The sequence below is a fragment of the Chiroxiphia lanceolata genome, chromosome Z (genome assembly GCF_009829145.1).
Source record: "Chiroxiphia lanceolata isolate bChiLan1 chromosome Z, bChiLan1.pri, whole genome shotgun sequence".
Taxonomy (NCBI): Eukaryota; Metazoa; Chordata; class Aves; order Passeriformes; family Pipridae; genus Chiroxiphia; species Chiroxiphia lanceolata.
In genome coordinates, this window is record NC_045671.1 from 10,156,394 (window position 1) to 10,182,632 (window position 26,239).

At 42.7% G+C, this 26,239-nt stretch overlaps 1 protein-coding gene across 5 annotated transcripts in view; it reads right to left on the reverse strand.

Moving 5' to 3' along the window:
• PDZD2 (PDZ domain containing 2) overlaps positions 1–26,239 on the reverse strand; it is a 204,399-nt gene that overhangs the window by 122,487 nt on the left and 55,673 nt on the right. For all 5 annotated transcript variants that reach the window (XM_032675774.1, XM_032675773.1, XM_032675770.1 and 2 more), the window contains exon 2: positions 15,658–16,485. In XM_032675774.1, coding sequence (XP_032531665.1) covers positions 15,658–16,136 — 479 coding nt within the window. In that variant the 5' untranslated portion in view covers positions 16,137–16,485. The remainder of the gene's footprint in view (positions 1–15,657; positions 16,486–26,239) is intronic.

The following is a 26,239-nucleotide window of genomic DNA, read 5'->3' on the forward strand; positions in this document are numbered from 1 at the left end:
TTAGTAAGCAATCATATTAGAGCTGATTTTACGCATTACAGTTTATTTATAAGCTGATAATTTTAAAAGTCAATTATAATACGTGAAAAAATACTCACTTTCAGAGAATATTCCATGAAACTCCAAACTATGATGCAATGTATCTACATTATACAGCTTTGACTTCACTTTGTAATTATTTTCTTTATGTCCTCATAGAATTTATTTAGAGGTTACTACAAATCTATAGGGGATAAAGCCTTCTCACCAGCAGTTCTCTAATTCAGGTTAAGTGTGTAGTACCAGAATAATATGATATCATATAGTACCCAACAGCGGAGATTTACATGGCATTAAGTATATTGTATTTAACTTCAAAATACAAAGCAGTATCTCCAGACTAAAGAGTAGAAAACAGGTATAAGGAAATGTACTAGTATTGCTGAAATAAAACAGAGAGTAATAAGCCAGAAATCACACAGCCTTAAAGCAATTTGCCTTATCTGATACATTTAACTCCAGCTACAGTTATTAAAATGAAAAAATCATCAAGCCATCTTTCACAACTCACTCCCTATTTATTGTATGCATTTCTCTCAGTAATGCCCTCTGTTAACTTAAATTTCTGTTCACTTAATACATTCACTTATTTACAGTGTATGACCCAGGTCTGAGACTCCACACAGGAACATGCGTTTGCTCAAAGCAATCCTTTATCTCTGAGGGTGTTTTTTTCCTGGGGTGGAAACACTTATCTAAGCTTGTTTTTAGAAATTATAACTTGGGAGCCAAATTTAGAATTTTAATTACCCTTTAAAGTCAAATTAAAAGTGAAAGGCCAGGTTTTACCCTTCCTTGAATTCAAAGACTCCCAGCAAGACCTTCATGCACTACACTGAGTCAGACATTTTCTCCCAGATAAAATTTCAAGCACTGAAGGAAAAAATACTTAAAGAAGATATAATATCTTACATTATGTACTCACCCTTAGATCTCTGTTTAAATTCCATTCTTTCCCTCCCCAAGGTGATGCCAGTTTTCTCTGCTCTTAACCTTTCTCCCATATTGCACAATTAAGACGAACTTTTTTTTTTTTTTGTGGCGTTAAAAACCATGTTCTGATTTTTCCTTACCCCGGTTGGTCCAAAGGTTACCATTTCACAAAGTATCCTAAGGACATTTTTACTACCAAGAAATATTTTGACAACAAGAACTATTTTTAACTCCGCTAAGCTCTGCTGAGTGTAAAATGTTGCACGGGGTGCTCAGCAGCCTAGGGGAATGCAGCTATCAGCGGGGCTTGTTTTCTTTGCGCGAGAACAGCAGTCTGAATCTTCCAGCAGCAAGACTCTGTACACACAGCACACGATGTACATCTCATTACAAACCCAAAGGGTCAAAAGTTAGGGGAAAAATCTACATCAGACCTGCCAACCCCAAGCTGGAGGCGGCAAGGCACTGCTGCAGGTTGGGAGGGTTCTGCACACCTGCGACTGTCCAGGTCTCATGCTGGGATATCCAAAACTACCAGAGAAAATTAATTTGGACAAGAGATCAGCGAACCCATCAAGATGCTGCTGTCAATCTACTCCAGGATGGTGCCTCCAGGTGCTCTCCCTACCTTCTCCCACTTGCAGTATTTGGAAGTGATTTAGCCAGGACGCAAAATGGAATGTGACCACACATCCCAGAAAAAGCACAAGGGAGATTAAGCATAAGGTAAAGATGAGAGATGGAAGGGCCAGGGAGAGGAAGGCTGGTGCCAGTTCGTAGCCCCAACCATGACCTCAACTGCACAATGATGCTGGCAAGGCCCACCCCTCTGGCTGAGGAAGGCTGCCGGGAGCACACCAACACTCAAACACACCTCCCCCCGGGAGTAACACGAGGTCTGGTGTGGTGCATTTTCAGAGCAGCCAAAGGAACAGAGTGTTTTACCCCTCTGCAAACACCCAGTGGGATGCCGAGGCACCACTTGCACTGCCAGCTAGTGGGACTTGTACAGCACATAGGGCTACACAAGCTTTCAGTTCAGGGGTTAACTCCCCCTTGGGAAATTCACTGCCCATATGTGCCTGCTCACTAGGATTTCCTACCAAAGCAACATTTTTCCCTTCTCTTTAACTACAAAATAATGTAGGTTACAACAGTGGCTGCTCCCTCCAGCAACCTGTGCTCCACCCTGGAGTCATTTTATATTACTCTCCCCAGTGTCTTAAACCAGAGCTACAGAGATTGTTCCAAATGTGGCTCTCATTCCATGCTAGAATAGCCTCCATTAATGTAATATGCTGTGATCCTTATGATATTCAAAGTGGAAGCCCACATCTTGTTTGCTTTTTAAACATTGCAAACCATCCTGCATTTCAGCTGTGCATACTTCCCAGCACATGTCAGAATGTGCCATCCACTCGCCACTTATTAATGTTTCAAGAGTCTTCCTTAAAACATACATGAAATTTAGGCAGGATTTTGTTCCAGGAATCTTCTGACTGTTTTGTGCAGTCAGAGAGAGTAGTTTTATTTCACAGACTGGATTTAATATACAGAAACTTTCTGCATCTGTTTCCAAATATTTTCTTTCTGAAACCGTTATGAAAAAGTGGTGCCAAAATGTGCTCGTTCCTCTTTAAGGAGGAAACCTAATTTGGATTTCTTGATCCAGATCATCTTAACACCCAGGCTCAATTTTGCTTGCTAAAGCAATCTACAGGCTCCAACTAATACAAATTTAATCTGCAAGGCTTCCTGCTTGGGCTGAATGGGTCCAGCATGTCTTTGTTACAGGCTCCACACCACATCAGTAGCATCTGGTACTGATTGCAGATCTCAGACACAGTGCCTATGAGCTCCATGGGCAGAATCTTTCTTGAATTTCTGATCTGGTTTGAATTTTTTCCCTAGGCTATTTCTTTATCTTGTTGGATTGAAGATTTATGATTTTTCCTTAGCTTAGTGTTAATTTCTTTGAGGTGTAATGTTTTCTTTTGGACCAGTCTGTGGTAGCTGATCATATCTGAGCATCCTGCAGGCCCATTTCGCCTTTTACATAAACCTAGAGTCACCTTTTTAGTTAATCAATTTGCCCTGCCATAATGCTTACCCATATGAAAATGAGGAACTGCTCCTCTATCTCCTAACATTTGGGAGACACTTCCTTCCCTTTCAGTGATTATATATCCATTTAACAAGGGATGAAAAATAATTTGCCTTTAGATTGTACTTAAAGAGAAGTATGTTGTGTGGGCAGCAAATGCTCTTCCGTGGTTTCACGCTTTCATTTGGTAAGGTCTCAAGCCTTCCTCACAAGTCAGGAGCAGATTTTGCTATCAATTGAAAGGGAAAAAAAAATCAAACTTTAATGACCACACAGGAACATTTGATCAATTGGCACAATCTAAAGGTTAAAAGTTCTAATCTGCAGGTGACCTGGGGAAAAATAAGAGCAATGCTAAGTTTAAAACTTAAATATTCAATCGAGCTATTTCTCCAGGACGCAATTTTCAGGCGACTTTGATGAATGCCACTGAAAGAGCAGGTAGCAAAATGTGACCAAGATGGAAACTCTCAGCCCGACCTCATGTTCACTTTTTGGTCCCATTCCCTGCACCAAGTTAGTCCTCAGTTCCTCGGGAACTGAGCTGCAGAAACAGAATGCCCTGGACATCATGAACAGCAGCACAAACCTCCTCCCTGTGTGTGCACCTGGAACTGCTACACCACTCCTGCACACTGCCCCTGGGATCCATGACTGGCAAACTGGGGACCATAGAACAAGGGGGACATGTGTGAAGTGAGCATGAGAGAAGGTAATGTTTGGGGGCTGGGGTAGGGGGATGCCCCCAGCATTACCAGACTGTTCCCAATATGTGTCCAGGCAGCCATGAAATGAATTATATGGTTATATTTCATCCTGTTTTTCTTTTTCTCACATGCTTATCTTTGATACTGATTCCTCCTCAGTTTCCCAATAAGTCTGTTTGTACTTGCAAGGAAGTTCTCACCAAATAAGAGTTGTGTTGAATAGGAAGCCATTTCATCACATTTTCCCCAATAAAGCCCCATTTTCCCTTCTCCAAAGCTGCCCTGCTAGACTTTTGCATTCTTTCAGCTCTAAAAGACAACACAGTGAGGGTATAATATGCAAAGCTTTATAAACTAGAGCAAGCACTCCGGCCAGAAAACTGGCAGCTCCAGCAGGCTTGGCTTTGGATCTTCTCACTTCACAACAAATCTCAAATACTGTATCTGGAAATCAGACATCAGACTTCAGCTGTGTGTTGGCTAGAGCACCATGACAAAAACAAGGCTGTATTATTTTTCTTTTTTTTTTTTTTCCACAAAGCTAGCACTAGGCGCAGAAAAGGACAGGCTTTTGGCTTCAAGGGCTCAGAAAAACAGAATTCAATCTTTCCATTCCGTCATTATTCTAGGAAAACTCCACAGGTAAAGTCTCACTTGTGTACACTGACGCCTCTTGGAGACACTTAGGAAGACTGGATAATAGCTAAATTCATAACCAAGCAGGTATCTCCTAAGCTAGGGCTTATTTGTATTGCTCAAATGTACTTCTGCAGAAACAGGTATTTCAAAGAATTTTAGCCCTTATGAAGCTGCTCTGTCTTTATAACCCTCCAACAGACAGGCAAGTACCTGGAAAGAAATACTCCACCATAAAACACAGCATTTAATAAAGTGCTTTTCCCCCCGAGATCTCAAGCACCTGCAGAAATGAGAGCTGCTGTCATCACCTCCCTGTCACCGGGGCCATGACTTGTTCACAGTGTGGGGAAAAGGCTTGACCAGGACCCAACACTTTTTAAGTCCACACGTGCTATCCATTAGGCTGTAAGACCCTGACAGGAGGCAGACACATAGCGCTAAGTCATACACAGTTTATGCAAAAATAACTTACACATCAATGATTTAAAATAGAAGCATGCAGAAGAGAAATGGAAGGTAAAGATGGAACCAGCATGGGCTTGCTGCAGAGAACAGCATGAGCTACAAGGAAGTAGTAAATGCCACTAAAATGTGAGGGACTCAAAACTTTACATGGAATTTAAACTAGTTCTTTACATTGGGCTCATGCTAGATTCTTGCAGCAGCTTATGACTCGGTATATAGCATGGTACCTGACATTTTTTAATCTAGAGATCTTGGCTTTGCCAAGTCACGCATGACTCCTCTAATGTAGGACATGGGCAGTGGGTCCCAGGTGTGCTGCTGTGCATGTTGAAGATTATATAAAAGAGGAGAATACGCCTTCTCCTATTCTTTAATACTATTATTGATACTGTCATTAAATGAGAGAATATCCCCGAGGCCAGGAAAACCTTAGGGAGTGTGGGAGCTAACACCTGGACTCAGGATTGGTTTCCTTGGTTATTAGAGCAGGCTGAACAGTTTTAACAGATAATGATATCTAATTTAATTACATATTAGACAAAACATTTATGATTATTATTATTCAGCAAGCCAGAATTAATGAATTTCTAAGTCCTTCTTCCATCTTAAATTTTTTCTACCCTCTTGTTGTTCACCTCTTTTGTTTTGAAGCTCTTAAATCTACCTCTCTCAAGAAAGATGTTTACTTCTCTACTAACTTGAATGACTTTTTTTTTTTTTTTAATGACGATGCCCCTTAAATTCATTTCCATGGTTTCTAATTTGAATCTCAGGTCATCGGAGAACACATTTGAGTCACAAAATCATTCTCATAAAGCACTAAAATTCTGCCTTTCTCATCCACTATTGAGAGTCCATTTATATATTTAAAGCAGAGCCTTGTAGTAAATCCTTGTTGATTTTGAATTCTACACACCAGCCATTAAGTTCTAATCCATTTGGCATCTGTACACTTTTTTAAACTATTATTTCTTTCTCCACAGCATAACTGCTGAATTCTTGAAATCCGATTTATTTTAACCACACAGTTCATCCTGATGAAACTGGCTAGATTACTAAATAATTTTCTGCTCTGCTGTATATACTGCTTACTTTCCAAATGCAGGCCATGATAGAAAAACAGATCAGAGAGAAGACTATTTTGTGTATTGCTGGGACAGATATGGAGTGGCAGGAGGAAATTTGGAAGGCAAATTGCAGGGAAGTGGGAAGCAATTCCACCGAAACCCACAGTGTTATGGAATTGTCAGAGGCCTTGGCCATAGCAGCAAGAAAGCTGCACTGCAGACCACTCACCAGCAAGGAAGGAAGACAGAGCGAGCAGGAGGAGACAAAATGGTGAACCTTGGTGGTTCCTTCAGGACCTGCAGCCAGGCAAGCATGAGATTCCCTGGGCTACCCACGTACAGAGATCCTGGATCAGGGTGAATCAACCTCCCCACACACCTACAGCCCCAAACATAGCTGCTTCCAGCCAAAGGCAAAGAATAATCCCCATGATTAAGCATTAAGCTGATAGCTAATTTAGAAACAGTGAGATCCAAACACAAGCCCTAAACCAAGGCGGTGATGAATATATGGTTCAAGCACGAAGCTTCTGATGCAGCATGAGAAATGAAACTATGAATAATTAGTTTCCACTAGTTTCTCTAAAAATTTTTCTCAGGAATTTAAAATGTACCAACTGCTTATCATATTTCTGTTAAGACATAGTTTAGGAAAAAGTCCTTCCTGGCCAGCAGCAGTAATTAAAAAGCAATTATCACCTATTTAAGCTTGTAAAAGCTGCAGAAAAGCTGTGTCCTCAGATTTTTCTTAGAGATGCTGTTACTCAAAAGAAGAGGGTAAATCTTGCTTTGCTGCCTAATGTCTGCTGTCTTTGAAGCCAATGCAACTATTGCCTTTTTTATTCACAGGCCATTGTTTTCAAATAGAGCACTTTTGGGAATAAGTGTTTTACTTAAAATAATTGCTTTTCCTGTTTGGGGAAAAACAAACAAACAGGTTTATTCATTTAGAGACCCTGGCAACTGCAGATTGCCCACTATTTCTTTGGAAAAAATATTTTACAAAGAATTATAACCCACAAATTTAGTAAATGTATGAGATTTGGAAGTTAATCCAATAAGGCCATTATAATGATTCTCCAAAGAACTAGTGACCACCAGGAGGGGAAAGGAGACTAAATTCTAAAAGGATTTTCCTAAAGCCATTTTCATGTTGGAATGTCAAGAGCAAATTTCCCTTTTGGTAATGTCAGCTTGGGAGAAGGGAGGAAGGTAATGATACAAGCAAAAAACAAAGAAGTTTATGCCCATGGAAATATGTTTCAAATTACACACCTGAGCTTTAAGGAAAATAAAACAGCCTTTGTCTATATTTGCCATTTCTATACTACAGTGACTGAAAATATCCTTTAAGTTAAATTAAGATCCAGAGTGGCCACCTTTGATTCATAATAATTTTAGCAGCTGTTTATGTGGACAATTAATTTGAAAATTGCATTGTTACTAACAGCCATCAAACAAGCAATATGGTTAACAAACTTGGGAACACATAAATTTTTAGGGAAATAAATAATAACACATATGCTTCTGTTTCCTAGGTCCTATGAACCACTCAGACTTGGTATTTAGAGTTATCCTCTGCTCTGAAGTTCCAGGTACCAACACAAACTATATCAAATGGTAACTTCATTCTTAGAGGACTGGATTATATCTTTTTTACAATTGTTACATAAGGAGTAGCCACTGGAAGTCCTTGAAGTTGCACAGGTAGAGAAGGGAGTCAGGTCTTCAGCAGCAGTTTCCTCTCTGCATTCCTGCATAGGCAAATCTGCCCAAAATTCATTTCTGTTCTCCTTAAAGGGATTAGATACTGCTCTGAACAAGCCTAAGAAACAGACTATATTATGTATATACACATTCTAAAAGCACGTAAAGAAACACTTTTCACTGCTGTCTTAAAAATTCTTAGATAAGACAGGCTAAATTCCCGGTTGACAGAACCCAAAAATTGCTTAAAATATTTATATGACATTGCCCTCTAGAGGAAACCGAGAAAAATCTGTTTTAGTACAACCCTACTGCAGATGAAAACATGGAATGTTGTTTTCAGCAGAACAATTAGTGTTTGTTAGAAACGATTTTCAGTGAGAACATCACGCACTGGTTTGGGTCCATTTGTCATCTACAAGTTTTCAAGAAGGAACTCCCCAACCTCCAGTTTATTTTCCTCATCTGGGCTCTGTATTCAGATATATGGTAACACGAAGTTTACTGGTTACCATGTCTATGTTTTTCTCTTCACTACTGGAATAAAAATAACCCAGGCTATGAAAAATTGTCAAGCACTTAGTAATTCTTCAATTAGAGCAGCACAAAGAGACACTGATCAAAATGTACGAGGATGAGAAGAAGGACTTCACTGACTTTTGTTACATCAAATAGTTACTCTGCTAGCCTGAACCCATTCTAGTGATCACGTAATGGACTAGGAAACACAGTCAAAGTAATTGCATTATTAATCAATTATTTGTTTTGCCAGTTGTTGCTGGTTTTTTTTAGAAGATCATCTGGTTATCTATAATACTTACTATGGAGAAGGGGAAAAAAGAGACCTTGCCACCTTTTTAAACAACAGAAAAGAGTCCTAGGCATCAACAGAATAATCTCCTTCAGTCACATTCCAACTATTTGGTTTTATTTTGAAAAAGCCTGAATCCATTTTCCACCTCTAGTTTCTCACAGTCTTGTTAAAGAGGCTTCAGTGTGGCTGGGCTTCCTGAAACTTGGATGCTCTAGAGTGAAGTTTGCTGGTAATAATCACATTTGCCCTACTCTTGTCCTGCCTTGGCAGGTAGCAGTCTTCCTGAACAGCCCCAAACTTTGTGGCAATGCCTGACAACTTATCTTTTCACTGGTACTGGTCTGTTAAAAGTGTTTCCCATTTGAGGCCCAGTTGATCTTACTGAGCATCATAAACTTTACCCAGAGAAAGCAGCAAGAACAGTGAGTGATGCTGCACAGTCTGCAATTGATACATACACCCTTCCCCTCTTAGCCCACATCTGATAAAAAGGAGACAGAAAAATGTTTCAAGGAGCATGTGATACTGCTTAGAGTTGGAGGCGTCACATCACCTAAAATAAGCAATGAGTTTTCCACGTTAAAAAAAAGCCCATCCCCAAAGCCATCCACTGCAGCAGCTGTCTCTGTAGTTACACACCTGCCTCTTTCCTGATCATACCTACATTTCTTATATTTATCCTGTCACTTATGTCTGTAGATGGCAGGTTCATGCTGACAAATCATCTCTCTGAGGTTGTTGGTGAGCCTCTGCCTGTGGAACTGTCTCCTGTTCATCATCTTTCAAGCCTCCCTGCTCCTGTCCTTCCCAATCCAGGCCTGATTTCCAGTGACAGAGGATAACTGGGTTTTAAGCTGCCATCACTGTTCATGCTTTTAGCTTTGGAGGGTCACAGTTCAGTTCTAGTACATGTCCAGGACAGCAACCATCACACCCAAAGGTACATGAGGTGGCAAGAAGATATGATCAAGGCCTGCTTGCAGAGCAGCCCCAAAACCCATCTGAGAAGGGGAAGAATGCTGCTCGCTTAGCCCAATCCTATGAGAAAAAAAACCATTTCAATAAGGACTGGAGAAGCTGTGCCTTTCTGGAACTCATAGCACATCAGTCAGTACAGGCTGGAAGTTACAACCTCTCAGTAACCTGGCTCCAGTTGCCTCCTCCTCTTGCATCGCTCAGAGCTTCTATCTCACAGAAATCAGTCTTTAGCCCACAGCTTTCTTTGTGCAAAACTTTGGACTCCCAGAATATGAAGAGAAATTTACATTTACAGATTAGAAGAGATGCTGTGAATGACTGCACACTGCAAATTGGTGTGTAAGGGCACAAGCATTATAGAAGGAGTAAGAATAAGGGGCATGAAATGTTCCTTGCTTATGTTTTTGAACATCTGTATTTTTAATTATTGATGGCTAAAACACTGTTCTGTGCTAGCAAATGCAATGTTGGAGAGGTGGTGAAAATTGCTGCTGTAGCTGAAGGCCTCACCTGTTCGTTGGCTGGGCAATAGAAAAAAGTGAATCTATTCTGCACATTCCAGCAGTTTGCCAATTAGCCATGTTCTGCTGCATCCTGACTGTGCTTCCAGATGACCTGAGAGCATGGGATGCTTGCTGTGTGTGAGGCTGAAAATCCCACTCAGGATGGAAAAGGGATCTTGCTGGCACTTTGGTATCAGGGTAAATGACAAGTCACAAGGCTGATTCACCAAAACAAGATGTTCCCACAGTGGATGAGTGGGGAGGGCAGAGCTCCCTCCCAAGCACTGGGCTGGTTCTCTTGTAATTACATGTGGTCAGAACAGCAAATTAAATGTAGATGCACAGCCACACATTCAGCAGCAAGGTACAGCCTTCTAATCAGAGCACTCACAGCTCAATAGAACAAAACCAAAGCACAAAAAAAAAAAAAAGTGCAGGACAACTCTCTTATACCCTCTGGAAATTTTACATCTCCTAAGGCAACACCACCAACCTCTCTGCCCAAGCCTGATGCAATCCCTCTGAAAAGCAAGCGTGCGGAGACGGGACTGGGAGCAATTTCAGCAGATGACCCTGGGGATGTTGCCTACTTATACATGTATGCTCCTGGGGATCATGCTTCCTACCAAGAGAGGACAGCTCTGTTGCTCAGTGGCAGTAGTGCACACAAGGCAGTGGCAAGCATATTATTCCCAAAATTTTGGCACAAACACACAAACACATATGGGACATGAGCTGTTTAAATTAGTGGAAGTCTTTCCATCATTTAGGTGTTAGATGAAACTGTGCTAAGCAAGAAGATAAATGAGATGCAAATCTGAGGGGGATGAGGGGTTTGGGAAGTCTGTTGAGGAGGCAGCTGTAGTGGTGGAATGCTGCAAATGACTGGCTACAAGGGAATGAGTTTTGCTTCTGCAGGTGCTGGGCTTGGCATGGAGAGATGGAGAGGAACGGCACGAACAGGAGGGTGAGGAGGGGAAACCGAGCGAACACACGCTCAGATTAGCAAAGCAAAGAGGACAAACAAGCTAAATGATCTCTGCTGAATCTTGGGATTAGTGACCTTCTGCTTAAGACTTTGGCTCTTAAGAGAGGATTTGGAATAAAGCTCATTTCTTCAGAGCAATTTATTTCTCAACACGTGTGGCTAAGTCTGCTCATACCTTTCTGGGAGACATAAAAGAAGGGAAGAAAAACAACTCCTTCTTAGTTTCTTAGTCCTGCAATATTTTGAGGGTGGGGGAGGGGGAAAGGCAGAGGAATTTATATCCAAAATCAAGGAGAGGTATTTATATCCATTATCAGTGTAAAATACAGCAGCCAGATTTCAGAAGCACAGAAAGACTTGGGCTGTGCCTGGGAAACATTAGACATCCATAGGCTTTCTCTCATTTTGCACAGGTTGAGCACACATTCGCTGTATCCCAGCTCACAGCAGCTCAACTGGAGGAGAATACCCTCTGCCAAAATCCCTGCGTGCTGCTTGTTTTCCATCCTCAGGACTCACACACCAGGCAGCTTGGAGGGCACGTCAGCATAGGCTTCTCATCCTTGCCCGTGATAACAAGCCCCAGGTCTCAGCCTCTGTGCCCTGATCCATCACTTAGCAGCATGAAGATTGGTAATATGACATAAAAAAGGAAATTAATTCAATACCACAACAGGTTGGGGGCATTTTTTAGGTCAGTTATGAGAAATCTATTCCCTGAGCTCGTGTTTGGAGGCTACAGTCTCCAGGACCACTGTATTTGTTTTTCTCTGTGTAGTCAGTGCTGTTAATATTTTAACAAGGAGCTCCCACAGGCAAGTTTGCCCCTTGGCCAAGGGCAAAGGGACAGGATAAATTTCCATTTGTTTTCCTAATAAAACAAAAATATTTTCTTATGAACATAATCAAGGCCCTACTAACACCAAGCAAGGCAGCTGCTTACACTGAGCAGCACTTTGTGTTGGCAGCACATTTGCTAAATTTAGGAAGGAGGTGAGGAAACAGTAAAACAGAGCAATCAATCCATGCAACCTGACATGCCTGAGAGGTGGGGTGCAGTGAGACAAAGCTTTCTGCGATGACCCCAGATAGTTTTCTTGGGGTGATTTTTCCATAATAAAAATTATGTATAAAGGAGATTGCACCGCCAAGCAGAAATTAAATCCCCCAAAATTTCAAGAGAAACACAATCCCATCAGAGGCACAGAAACCTGAAATCCTCCCCTTCCACCATAACACACCTTAAGACCTGACCCTACTAAAAAGTGGGTTCATTATCCAAAACTTAACCTGAGGGCCCCCGCTGATGCACTGATCCTTGTTCCCATACATGTTATCTCCACAAGCCATTCAGGGCACATGGAAGCATTTTGAACACGCTGCTGAATAACAGGATGCAACAAAATCTTGTCAATGCTCCAGAGACAAGCACGGCTGCCAGTGCAGGAACAAAGTAGCCATGGCAAGGACATCCAGCCTCCTGAGGCAGTGACAGTGTCTCACCACAGCAGGGCAGGAAGCAGCGTCCCATGGAAAATGCAAAACTGGAGCACTGCACTTGAATATAAAATAGTGACAACATCTGGAGAGGAAGAATGTTCTTCCCAACAAGAAAACACTTCTATTGGAGGAGCAAAGCAATCTATTTTAAAAAATCCTACCATTCAAACTTCTGAGGAAGGGGGATCTCAGTAAAAAAGTGCCTTGAAAGGAGTGCTCTGCTGAAACAAGTTTTCCAACCACACTGTCAGATTTTTGAGCAGTGCTTCTCAGACACAGGAAAGGTCCCTGTGCTCTGCTCCCACTGCCACAGCAGTTGTACTGCTCTGCAGGCACAGATCTGCTCCTTGTGTGCAGGGCTCCCAAGTGGATAAAGAAGAAGATCATCCTCCTGAAGACCGCTGTTCACAGCAGAATTTGTCTCTAATTACAGCCAGGGACAGCATGTTGTGTTTCCAGCACCAGCAAGAACTTTTCTGACAAAGAACCTCAAGATTTCATCTAGCAGAACCCAGGACTGTTATTGACTGCCACAGAAAGCAGCACAAAGTGCTATGCACATTTTGACACCTGTGATTTTGTTAGACATTCAGAATTGTGCTCTGTAATCAGCTGTGAGCACATACAGAGAAGCAGTACTGTGTTTAGAACATCCACATACCACACAACTACTAATACCACTGACCTGTTAGGAGGAACAGAACATTACCATCATAGTTTCAGCTATCCTGGAGCATGTACATGTAATATGCAGTAGCAGGAAGCATTCAGGAAAGACCTTGGCTCTGCTGAAAACCATCAACTTCAGGTAAAGTAAAAGCTTCACCTTTAGCAGTGTCAGTTGAAACTCCCTCTCCATTGCAGACCTGATTCCTGAAGGACTTTCTCAGCATCTTTGAGAATAAACTGGTTTTCCTGACATTTGGCATGCCATATCTTGTGCTCAGGAGTCCTAGCAACTCTGCCCAGGACACTGGCTGAAGAGGAGAGACTAAGAAACACTGTGCAAAGGTACGGCTGTCAAAACATTTCTCAGTTCATTTTTGGGAAGCAGCTCCAGTTTGTGGGTTAAAAAGAAGTCCTCCTGTTCTCTGACTGTATTCCCACACATGGCAATGTTTGGTCATTTTTGGCAATGAGAAATATGGTATTTTAAAGCAGTGGTTGGGTTTTCTCAATGACAAAATTATAATCCTATCTCATGTTTCTACCACACTGTCAACACTGGTAATGCATCTTACTCTGCTTTCTTTAAAAATAGTTTGACTTTGGAAACGTATTTAGCGCTGACTTTTAAGATCAGATGTATATGGTAGCTGTGTCCAAGCACTGCAGCTATGCTTGATGAAATTCATAATGAAATATTTCAAACTGAATGATATTCATGACAAAATAATTCTTTTGCAATTCTCCCAGGACTTGCTCAATGTAGCCCCATTCAGTTATGCTCAAGAAATGAAGGATTCATCTGTCATCTGCGGAAATACTGAGTCTCCCTCCAGTAAATGAGTAAGAGCCAAAAAGAGTAGAGTAGTTCCAATATACATAGGAAGTTGTTGTCTGGGGGAACATAACCCATGTGGTTTAGAGATAGAGTTGTATAGACAGAAGATAAATAAATAGACAGAGTTTTGACTAACCTTTATTCCATACTCCAATACAGCTCATTTCCCTGCAATTGTGTTTGATAGACACACACAATTTTCTAAGTCTGAAGAGAGCAGTAATTTTCCCTAAATCACTAACATCACAAAAAATGACACCACCTACATTATTCCTCTCTAATGTAATAATACCCTGTTAAGCAAAGAGCTTTGATGATTTTATTACCACATAATGATTCTCTAAATCAAAAGAAAGAAAAAAAAAAATAAATAAGTTCGGCAATAATCAACCTGTTTCTGCTGTTTACATGGAAATCAGGTGGAATTTAAATAAATAACTTGTCTTTAAAGAAGTCAGATCCAGCTTTCCTAGCAAGGAGAGACAGATGAGTAATACCCACAGCCCGCTCCTTCACGTGTTGTGCTGCTCTTATGCACTGTATTGGATTCCTTGGATTTAGGAACAGTGACATTTGGCAAAGGGGAAACAGCAAACTAACTGCTTTCTGCCACAAACCCTCTTGAATTTGGAGGCACCCACTGACTGATACCACCCCAGTAGCAATATTTATACATTCACTGAATGACAGGTCAGGAATTACGGAGGGGTTTTTTCCACACCTATAAAATCACAGATGGGTTGAGCTGCCTAGTGCCCACAGATTGAGGACTCACTGCTTTTCTTCAGTCACATGGCAGAACTGGGAGTGATAGTTACCCCTAACTCCTGCCACATCCACTGCCTGTTGGGAGCACTCCACTAGCACTTGGTTTCCAAAACTGTCCATTCCCAAGATAAACCCACTTTGGCAAGAGGGGGAAGATTTCATGCTCTCAGGTATATTGCAACCTCAGGTATGAATGAACATTTGCATCCACATCATTAGCAGAGAAAGGGTTTTGCCTTTGCAAAGAGAAATGTGAGAAAGTCTGCCAGCCCACAAAGAGCAAGACTGGGACAATAACAAATTTACAGCATGGAGTAGCTGAATTAAAAAAACACCACAAAAGTAATCTATATCATTGCAAAAACCTTCATGTCTGATTTGAAGTCTTAAAGGTTTCAAATTTTCTGGGACAGGAAACAGAAGAGAGCAAATGCATTAAAATCAAAGGGAATTTATTAAAATTAAGTTGTTCCAATGTGGAAAACACAAAAATGTCTTGCTTTGAAAAAGTCTCAGACAACATTTAGCTGTCAAAAAAGCTTCCCTCAACTCAAATGTTTCAACAAAAATAAGAAGCACCTGTAAAAATATCTTTCAGAGCTGCTGCATCTGTGTTCATTTTTACTTAAGGAAACAGTTTTATACAAACTCGGGAAGACTCCTGTTTTAGTGGAGCCCCTCTGATGCTTACGACGTACTATTTTTTGACACAATGACCTCTGAAAATTTTCCAGTGGAAGTGTGAGTAGCACATGTAAACTAATTATCGATTTGCTCTCGTTACTTATTTTCTGCAGACCTTAAGAATGAACCCAGAGCTCTCTCAGGGGCTGGAAAGCAGAGGCCAAAACATCTGCTCTTGGACTTTCATCAGCACCAGCTGATGACTTGCAGCATGTGCTACAAGAGACAGCTGCTGGTGGCTGCTTTTCCTCCCTTACCTTGCTCCAGTGACATCCACACCGACCATCAGCTGGCCGTTCAGAGAGAGGATCTCATCTTTCAGGCGCACTCTCCCGCACTTCCCGGCCGGGCTGTTTTTCTTCAAGTCCGTCACCCAGATGCACCCAACATCAAGCACAGGCCCCTTGTGCCCCTTCCTCTTCTTTCCTACCCGACGCTTCTCCCCGTAGTCCCCCAGAGCAGGGATGTTCCCAAAGCTCAAACCTAGAACCTCGTTTTTTCGCATCTCCTGGGCCAGGTACATGGTGCAGATCTCTGTATCCAGAGTCCCACAGCTCCCTGGCTGCAGTGTGCTCTCATCCACAGAGAAGTTGAGCTGGATGTACTCACTCAGCTTCTGGACAGCCGAGCGGCAGAGCTGCTGCTCGGCTCCCTCGGCCCCCTCCCGACGGCTGTTCTGCAGCCACTGGCACAGGAGGGGGAGGAAGACCCCTGCGTTGTCCTGTGTGATGGGCATCGCTGTCCCCGTGCATCCCCTCACGGCATCAGCTCCGGCCTCAGTCGGCTCCCTGGTCGTCTGCCGTGGCCCCCTGCAGCCCCTGGGGACATGCTGGAGTGGGGCTGCAGATCCAAAGCAAACTCCATCTAATCTTAGGGAGATTTTTTGGAGAGGGGGTTCTGACTGACCAAAAGCACAGTCAAGGCAGGATGTTTGGTGTACACAGCACAGCCAGCCCTACAGACTGGCTGTTAGTGGATGAAGCAATGGGGAGTGTCTCTGGCTGTCCCGGTATGCCTGCCGTCGGGGTCCCCACTCCGCTGGGAACAAAGTGTCCTTCCTGCCGCGATCACCACACCGTCTTGTCCTGCAAGAGGAAAACAGCATGGTTAGAAGTGCCAAAACCACTGCAGGCGTTCAACAGCCCCAGCCCAGCACCCCAACGCCGGCTCGCCGGCCGGGCCGCTCTCCTTCTGCGATTTGCCACTTGAGGGCACCAGCTGCTCTCCTCAACAAGGGAATAAAAGGTCACCATTAGCTCCTGACCTTCCCGGTAAAATGGGAATTGGAGAGCCGAGCGGACGCTCCTGCCACAGCTCCAGGGCTCTTAACGAAGCAGAGGAGACACTCCAGCCAAACCCATTCCAAGGACTGCTGAAAGGGCAAAGTGCAACACTTCAGTCTCACCAGTGACTGAACGTGGTTGATGCCCCTGCTGGAGGCAGCTCTGCCTCCTCCATGCCGGTGATTTTGGACTGAGATACTCTTAAACTGGTCAAGTCTCTGACTTACCTCCCCACCAAGCTGCAGGAGGGATGGGCAGCAGCACACATGAAGGGTGAGGACATCAATGGGCTCCCTCCTCTTACTGGCAGCAGTGGCTTACAGCAGACTGAATCAACCCCATAAAGCATCTAAGGGAGGTGACTACCCAGTCTCCTGGGACAAGAGTTGGGCAGGTGAACTCCCCAATTTCCTGCACTTCTGAGAGTGAGGCACACAAACAACCAGGAAGCAGTGAGAGCTGGGGGTTAGCAAGCAAGAGGGTGAGAAAGGGGTTTTTTTTCATGATCATTAGGATCTATGAAACAAGAAAAAACCCTGACGCGAGTCAAGTCTGGTTGACTGGATTCTTTCAGGGATTTATTTTCTAGCAGTGATCGCTGCTCAGTGAGCTGTGTACCAGGAAGGCAGGAGAAAGCAGCAGCTTTGAGCTTGCAGCCTTCAGGCCTGCTCTTGCAGATGTGTACGCAAGGCTTGGCTCTGGCAGAAGAGCTGTAGAAGGAGCTTGTAACCCCAAGAACATGAGTGTAAAAGGAGACTCTTGCAAAATTTTGCTGCCCAGAAACTGTATCCAAATTTCTGGCACTACTTAGACGGACAGGAGTAACCCCAAGAAAGCTCAGGGAAGGGCAACAGATCAGGGCCACATTTGGTCCTCCTAGGAGGACACCATCATCTTCATCAGCAGGGTGATGCTACACCAACAGCTCAAAAAGGATGGGCATCAGCTTGGGAATGGAGGAAATGGCCCACTGCCTAGTGAGAGGCACTTCTGAGTTAGCACAGGTCTAAAAAGAAGAAGTGATAATAGAGACACAGACTGACCATGAAATAGCTTTAAATCCTCTGTGCATCTTAGACATTTAATGCAACACTGGTGAATATATTTTTTAACACAGAACTTAGGTCTTATTTAAGATCTCAGATTTAATTTAAGACAAAAGTGATGATTTAACTGACATAATTGGAACTTGCTGCAGTAAGACCTCGATCTGGAATACTGATCTAAAGATGCATGGCTTATATATGAACCAAAAAAGAAAACACAGAGGCACTCCTGACATACTGAGGATGATCTATATACTTGCTCTGAGGTCCAGAACACAGAGGGAGGAAGAACTGCTAAATCATCTGGTTAATAATAAAAGTGAAAAAACACAAACAAAACAAACCCTAAACAAAGAGCCTGATACAACTGACTCTATGGCAATGGGAGAGTACAATCATGAGATATCTGCTAGGAAGGGAGAGCAGTATGAGACAGAGGCTCCTGGTGCCTTCAGAACAACATTCTCACGTAACAGATAGGTCAAGGAGGGAAGTGCCTCCAGACAGGGATATGTTGGGGGCAAGAAGGTGGAAAGAAACTCATGTAAGAATGCCTGTAAAATCAAGAGATCAGGGACAGCAAAACAGAAATTATTGGCTTCAGTTCATTAAAAAACCCTACTAGGTAAGAATTCATGCAGAAGAGTTTAAAGGAAAAAGAAATCAAGGTGAGCTGTAGTTTCTCGAAGAAACAATATTTTGTGCTTAAAAGGCACAGGCACAATAGCATCTCAATGCAGAAGGATCAGAAGACTTGGCAGCATCACGAGCTTTTCATTTTCCTCAAAGACAAGAAGAAAGAACACTAAAAGGTTACCGAGCAGGAGTTAAAAAACATAGTGTGAACACATAGGCAAAAATAATAGAAACATCAGGGCATAAAAATGAAATGAAACTTGCAGAAGATGAAAAAAGAAAAAAAAATTACTCTTTATATGCATATTAATACCACAAAGACAGTCTGGAAAAGTGTTGCTCAGAGAGGAAGTTATTGAAAAATGACACTGAAAAAGGCAACACTGGTTCGCTTTTTGCTTCAGTCCTTGTTAAAATTGCCACCTATGTACAGGGGATTAGTATACAATGCGACACAATATCAGTACAGAGGTATAATATCCTTTTCTCGGCCTGATCCAGGGTGAGATCCGTCCTCTGTCCAAGTCAAGTATTTTCTGTCCAGCAGAGTAGGACAAACCACCTTTTAAATTCCCTACAAAATCAGCTGAAACCGTCTCAGATACCTCCCTGATGGTCACTTGTGAGAACTCAGGCAGGTAAGGTGCCAGAAGGAAGGACAATGACAAGTGCAATGTCTGTCTTTAAGGGTAGAAAGAGAAGCAGCAGAAGAATGCTACATCACTCAGTAGTCTATCTTCAACCATTTTAAAAACTCTAAGTCAAACAAAGAAACAGTCTGCATGTATGTAGAAGAGAACAAAAATAAAAGAAGTGGATACAGGAGAGACAAGAAAAAAGTAATATAAAATCAAATTAATTTCATAATCGAAAAGTTGTTGGATGTAATTTATCTGGGCTTTATTATAGCTTTTGTCACTGTCTCAAACAACTTTCTCATAAACAAACTAAGGAAACATGATTAAATGAGGCTACCATAAATCCATACCCAGGGAGTAGTTATTAATGACATTCTGTGAAAACAGAAGGACACTGTGAGTGGAACTCTGCTGGATCTAGTTCTGCTCAGCACATTCATTAGTGACCTGGACAAGGAAAGAGAGTACACGTATTAAATCTGCAGATTACACGAAGCTGGGAGTGTCTGCAGACACACTGGAGAACGAGATTAGCATCTAAAATATCTTGGGAAAAATCAGAAAAACATTCTCTAAAAATTAGGATAAAGTTCAGCAAGGATAAAAGCAGAGTACTACAAAAGGAAAACCACACTTAGATAGGTTGGCTTAGATAGGTGGCAAGTCTCTGGGGAAAGATGTGGAGTTTCACAGAACTATAGAATCACAGAATGGCTTGGGTTAGAAGGGAATCCAGTTCCAACCACACTGCCATGGGCAGGGAAACCTTTCACTAGACCAGGTTGCTAGGAGTCCCATCCAGCCTGGCCTTGAACACTTCCAGAGTTTCTAGGGAATCATTCCCATCAATAGTCTTGCTGTTGGGGAAATAAAAGGGTCATTGTCCAAGGATGTATCAACAGGGACAAAGTCTACAAGGCATGTGAAATATCTCTGTAGCTTCACGCAGGACTGGGAAGGTCTCAGCAGCAAAACTGCCCAGTTGGAGCAGAGCTCTGATATGACTGCCAGTCTTGAAAGTGTGACTTAGTAGGAAATACTCAAGAAATTAGGGCCTGCTAGTCCAAAACAGAGAAGGCATTTTGCAGGTGGGGGGTGAGAGCACAAGTTAAAGGTCCTCATGTACTTTAAAATGCCCTACAGTGACCAGGAGGAGAAAAACAGTCTGTTCCGCTTGCCCATGGTGGAGTAATGGGTGCAAACCATATCAAGATAGGTTTAGGTTAGTGGTTAGGTAACATAAGGATAAAGAATATCAAAGCACTGCAGAACACTGTCTAGAGTGGCTGGAGTCTCCATCACTCATGGTAGTGACAAATATCTGCCACGAGCAATGACTAGAGCCAATCTCTCTTGGGCTGTGGGAGAGAGTAGATCTCTCCATTTCAATCCCTCTTACTTTTTTCCTTCAGCATCATCTTAGCAAGAGCACAGTGAGTGGTCATTTAATGGGTAACATCCACTAAGTTATGACAATGACATCCTTATCATTGCTTCAACAGCAAACATCAGTATAGTTCTCAGTAACCACATAGGGTTCAAAACCATTTAAGCTCCAGAGAAGATCAGACCAGATCATCTTTTGAGGCCTTTATTCACCTAATAATTTAAGGAGTTTTGCTCTCAGCTGGTTATCAATTTTGATATTGGGTGGACGTGTTACGGGCTGTCCTTTTCAAACTATCCCCAGACCAAAAGCACTGCCCCAGTCTCCAGCCTGGAGAACTTGGGGCTCCTTGAAAGCAGCTGAAAGCTCTAACTCCAGAGTCTCCAAATCTCCTCTCAACATTGGCCAAGGGCACAACCTGATGTTGACTTCAGCTTCAATCCTGCAGTTGGCTGGTTGAAGCGTTCAAAGGCATCTGCATTCCATGCAAAACTCATCCATCATTCATTTAGCAACATTGCTGGAGGGCTCTTCCCCTCCACGCACACATATCCCTCTGGAGATAGCGGATGACAGCCCCCTCCACGCTGCCGGGGGCAGGCAGCCTTCAAAACCACATTCCTGCTCCCCACAGGAAAAGCTGCAGGCGTTGATACGCCGCGGGTTGCCTGTCTACGCCCCCGAGCTCACTGCAGAGCCATGGCAGACACTTAAATTAATCATGTAGATAATTATACAGTACTTTCAAGGGATTTGATTTTCTCAAACAAAACCTTCTGGCTTTGGAAAAATGACTCCAGACAAGCATAAATAGGAAATACTCCTCCCAGAAGAAACAGACAGCGCAGCGCTGAGCTGAACACCTCTGCACTGGTGAGAAGAGCAGCTCAGGTGTCCAGTGCCAACAGAAGCAGAAAATAGAAAGGTGACAAGCTGTTCATCAAGGGAAAAAATAGATCTGCCTGATAAAAATGGAAAACTCTAAGAAGAAATTTATTTTTACTCTTGATTTCCACCAAAATAGATTCAAGACACAGGTGAGAAAATTTTAACGGAGTCATCACCACCTTGCTACTTTCTGTAGGTGACAGACCTGCCAAACCACCTCACTGCCTTGCATCAAGTACAAGACCTCTGTACAAAATACTCTAACTTTATGCCCACCCTGGCATTGCCTAGAATTGCCTGCAGTAAACCAAGGTAGAACTGGGAATAGGTAGCCCAGTAGGCCCAAAGTCCCTTGTCCTGGGAACAGGAGTCCCTGTTCCTGGCGACAACTTTCCTCCAAAGAGATTTTGTTCTGGTTGCTCTGAATCCTTCTGAGACTGCTGGTTCACACTCTCTGGTGATTAAATCTGCCAGATTACCTATATCTCAGTAAGTGTGGTCCATTGAGATTTTTTTTTCAAGGATAAAGTAAGTGAACTAAGATTCTGTGGATAGCATGTTTACAGGTACTGAACATCTCATCTGGGAAGATTCTGGGGTGGGAAATCTCAATTAATATACTGAGTGCAATATAGAAAGTATTAGTCCTGTTCAAGTAGTAGGGTCATGATGGTGCAGAGACAGAGTGACCACTCAGTTTGAGGAGGACCCACAAAGGGGATCACCCTTCATGGGATATCACTTCAGAAAGACTCTCACAATGCTGAGTATTGGTTTAAGGGCTCAGGTTTACTCTCAACTGCTGCAGGAGCCCTGGATTGTACCCAGAGCCGACTCACGTCACGAGACAGGCACTGTCCTTTGCACAAAGTGAAGCTTTTGGGCCAGATGCTCTCGGAGGATTGAAAAGAAGCTGATGCAAAAACCTTCAAAAAAAATTAGGTCCCCTCTCACCCATCAATGCCAACAGCCAATTACCACTCCTTCCTGTCCAACCACAAAACAACAAGCCACTTTGCTCGGCTGCAGCCTGCCCAGCCCAGGTGCCTGCCTCTGTCCAAAGATGTGCCACCATCACCCATTGAGCAGAGCAGCTGCTACCAGCCAAAGATCCTGCTGGGCACCATCAAAACTGGACCCCAGATACCACAGCAACTTTTTCACACTCTACTCAATAAAACTCATCAAATTTTAACTAGAAGTAAGGAAGATTTACATCTCTGTTACTCTGCTGGAAAGCTGTCCCAGCACACCACATAGTTGGAAATGGTCTGTGTTCCAGCTTAAATGTATTCCTGAAATCATTTTATACCCACAGACATGTAACTGCTACAGCTCTCTGCTCTTCTTGGTGGTTATCAGCTCTTCTTACCTTCATCCCTGGAGTATTTACAGCCAGAAAAATCAGCTTTTACCTTGCCCTTTTTTCGCTCAAAGACTGAAATATCACCCACGTAAATAAACTGGCTATCTTCTTCTCCCTTCCTCAGTGAAAGTTTTTAGTTATGGCTCAGAAAGTAACACACTTACTGTCTTCATCTCCAGCCTTTCAGTTCAAAATACCAAGTTAAACATAGGTGCTGTAGGTAAAGAGAGGCTGCTTCTTTTAGGTTTTCTTAAGGAAGCAAAAAAGCTGTCTTAAATGATTGCTTATCACAGAATCACAGAATATGCTGAGTTGGAAGGGATCCACAAGAATCATCGAGTCCAGCTCCTGGTGCTGCGCAGGACCACCTCCAAGAGTCACATCCTGTGCCTGAAAGTATCACCCAAACACCTCAGGCTTGGTGCTGTGATCACTTCCCTGGGGAGCCTCTTCCAGTGCCCAACCACCCTCTGGGGGAAGAACCTTTTTCTAATCTAATATCCAACCTAAACCTCCCCTGACACAACTTCAGGCCATTCCCTCGGATTCTGTCACTGGTCACCACAGAGAAAAGACCAGTGTCTGCTTCTCTTCTCCCCCTCACAAGGAAGTTGTAACTGCAATGAGGTCTCCCCTCAGCCTCCTCTTCTGTAGGCTGAGGAGACCAAGAGACCTCAACCACTCCTCATAGAGCTATCCCTTTAAGGAAGAATAAGAGTATTTTCTTTCAATAAGTTAGGCTGGAACTGTCAAAAAGCATATCTGGATATTCACTGCATAAGCAATAAACTTTTTTTTCTTTTTTCTGACAAGCTGAGCTTTTTGTTCCTATATTGTCCTCAAAGGGATGATGTAAAGAGCTTCAATAATACTTTCTCATAGGGGGGAAAGGAAATAGAGAGGGTTATTAAAATGTCCCATTACCGATTTTTAAAAGGTGATTTGTGCAAACAGCCAAGACAAAATCCTCCAGGATAAAGCCTTTGGCATTTTCAGCCTAGCCTAAACCTCCAGAAAAACACATACAGTTATTTCAAAAATTCTTTTCATCCCCTGAGTGAGATCACTTTATAATTGCTTTAAAGGTTATGTTTGACATATACAGTTAATCTTTTTTATATATAGATGTAGGCATCGTACTTGTTTTCCTAACATCATCTGGGCATTTCAGCACCAGAGAAATAAATGCACCACCAGCAAAAGACATTCATTTACTAATTGCTATTCAAGTGTAGCTTTCATTTCTTCTACTTCTTAGTCAGAAACTAATAACAAAAAAAGTAACAATGGGAAAAAATACACCTTGGAACTGAATTGCAGTTTTTTCATTAAAGGACACACCATTGCTGAAAGATGGTTTTGCTGTAATGCTCCGAGGTCTGAAATCCTTCAGGAAAGTAGGAAACCCGTTTTATTCTGGATTACCCAGTGGTACAAATCAGTTCTGGGCACACAGTTATGCTTCTGCTGAATTAGCCAGAGTGCACATTTACAGGTCAGCTTTATGCCAGCCATAGGAAGACTGCTGATACTTGACCTGGCAATAAAAATTTAAATCTGGCTCTGGGAGGCTTTGGAAGATTTTGAACAAATTTGAATTGACAGTGAGTTTTATAGCAGTCAGCATTTTACATTTCATGGCCTCAGTGCTTTTCATCCAGCCATAGGAGCCCTAAAGCTGGATTTACTGCACAGTCAAACTACAGCCTCAGGTTTGACCTCCACATAAGTAACCAACAAGAATACAGGGACATGAAAACTGGGATTTCCGTTACTTAACATCAGCTGAATCCTCATCATGAGGATCCTGACCTTGTCACCATGGGCTCCATTTCTGGCCAAAGGAGAGGAATAGTCACTCTTAGGAGGAAATGGTTATCTGACCTGCTGTAGATCTTTATTTTCAGACTAGATGCATGACATCTTTCAAGTCCACTTTCTGCTCCATTGCCTGAAAAATATGTGGCTATGTAGAACAGAGGTATCTGAATTTGATCAGATAGAATCTGATTTAAACCAGTTAACCAGGCAAACTGGGCACAGAAAAACTCTATATCAAGTCTTGCAGAAGGGTTCCCTGGAATGCTTTCTTAACTGCTTTGATTTTGAAGTATTTATGTCGACTATATTAAAGATCAAAAGACCTGTGGAAACATCTAGACTTCCTAAATCAAACCTAGTAACTGCCAGGACATTTGCAATATCAGGCCAACAAGTCCTGAGAACAAAGAACAGTTCACCAAGAGGACACTCAAACAGCCAAATGTAGAAACACAGAATTTTTGCAGGAAACATTACACTATAAAAGGAGGCAGAACAGTTAGATAAAAACCTAGCCATATACTTGGATTTGTTTTGAAAATCTTACCACCAAATTACCCTCTACAGGAGTCATTTATTTCCAGCTGCTCTCATAGTATCCAAAATGCTGGTAATTAGCAAAATTTTGCATTAAGGAAATGGGATTGTGCCCATTTTTATACAGAGGGAATGGAAGTACCAAAAGGTATGCATCCCATACAGCCTCATGTGAAGCTTTCCTGTAGCCACAAGACCACTGGAAAATTTTTTAAGCACCATACATGCCCCCCTTATCAGGCACCACACAGGGATCCATGTCCCAACCAAGGATGGGAAGAGAGCAAGGCTCCCCTAATTCCTTCTACCCTTGATCGAGATCATCTGAGCACAAGGTGACAAGAACTGCAACACCAGATTGCTGTCAGTCCAGACTCAGCGGCTTTGACACCACTGTAAAGTCTACAGGGGCTTCCAGCACCAGTATTACCTCCAAGGCCATAGGGTGTGTCCTTGTTAGCAGCACTGGTTGCAAGGAGCCTCAGTTCTCACAAAAACAACCAGTGCCCCTTGGTAGAAGCTGCTTATTACTCCTAGAGCCCTGAAGCCATCCGCGTCCTCCTTCCTCTTTATTTCTATGTCCATACAACATAAGCAAGGTCATATAAAGAGACATATTTCCAAAATGTATTTTGTGAAATTATACCAGAAATCAAGGATTGTGATATCTGAGAAAGTGGTTACACTGGACAGGAACATGGTGGAGTTTTAATGATATTACTAAAAAGATGAATGGGTGAAAGCTGGAAAAACATTTTGCTATATGTCAGCATGTAACAGTAAAACTCCAAAGCATTGTGTTGACCAAAGGCTTCAGCCACCACGCCCAGGTCAGGCAGCACAAGCCCGTCCCTCACTGCATGTCACTGCAGTCTTGCCTGTGTTGTCCAGAGGCTGGTGTCCTCTGGGGACAGCAAGTGTGATGTAGTTTTGGGATGGCGAGCAATCATACAGGCAGCCCTGGTCTGAAAGCAGGGAAAGCCAAAGCCAGTTGTGTTGCAGATGGTAATAAAATTCCAAGCCAGGGCTGAGATGATGCAACTTTTATGGGTTTAGGTCTTCTGTGCACTAAACAACAGCTAGGTTGTTTGAACTGCTGAGCTTGGTAAGGAAACCTCCCAAGTGCACTTTTCAACCTGCCAAAACTGCTGTGCTGCAAGAGGACATTCAGGGACAGACACAGTGAGCTTTTAAACTGGAGAGACAGCCTGGCTCAAACGGCTGGGCTGTATTTTCT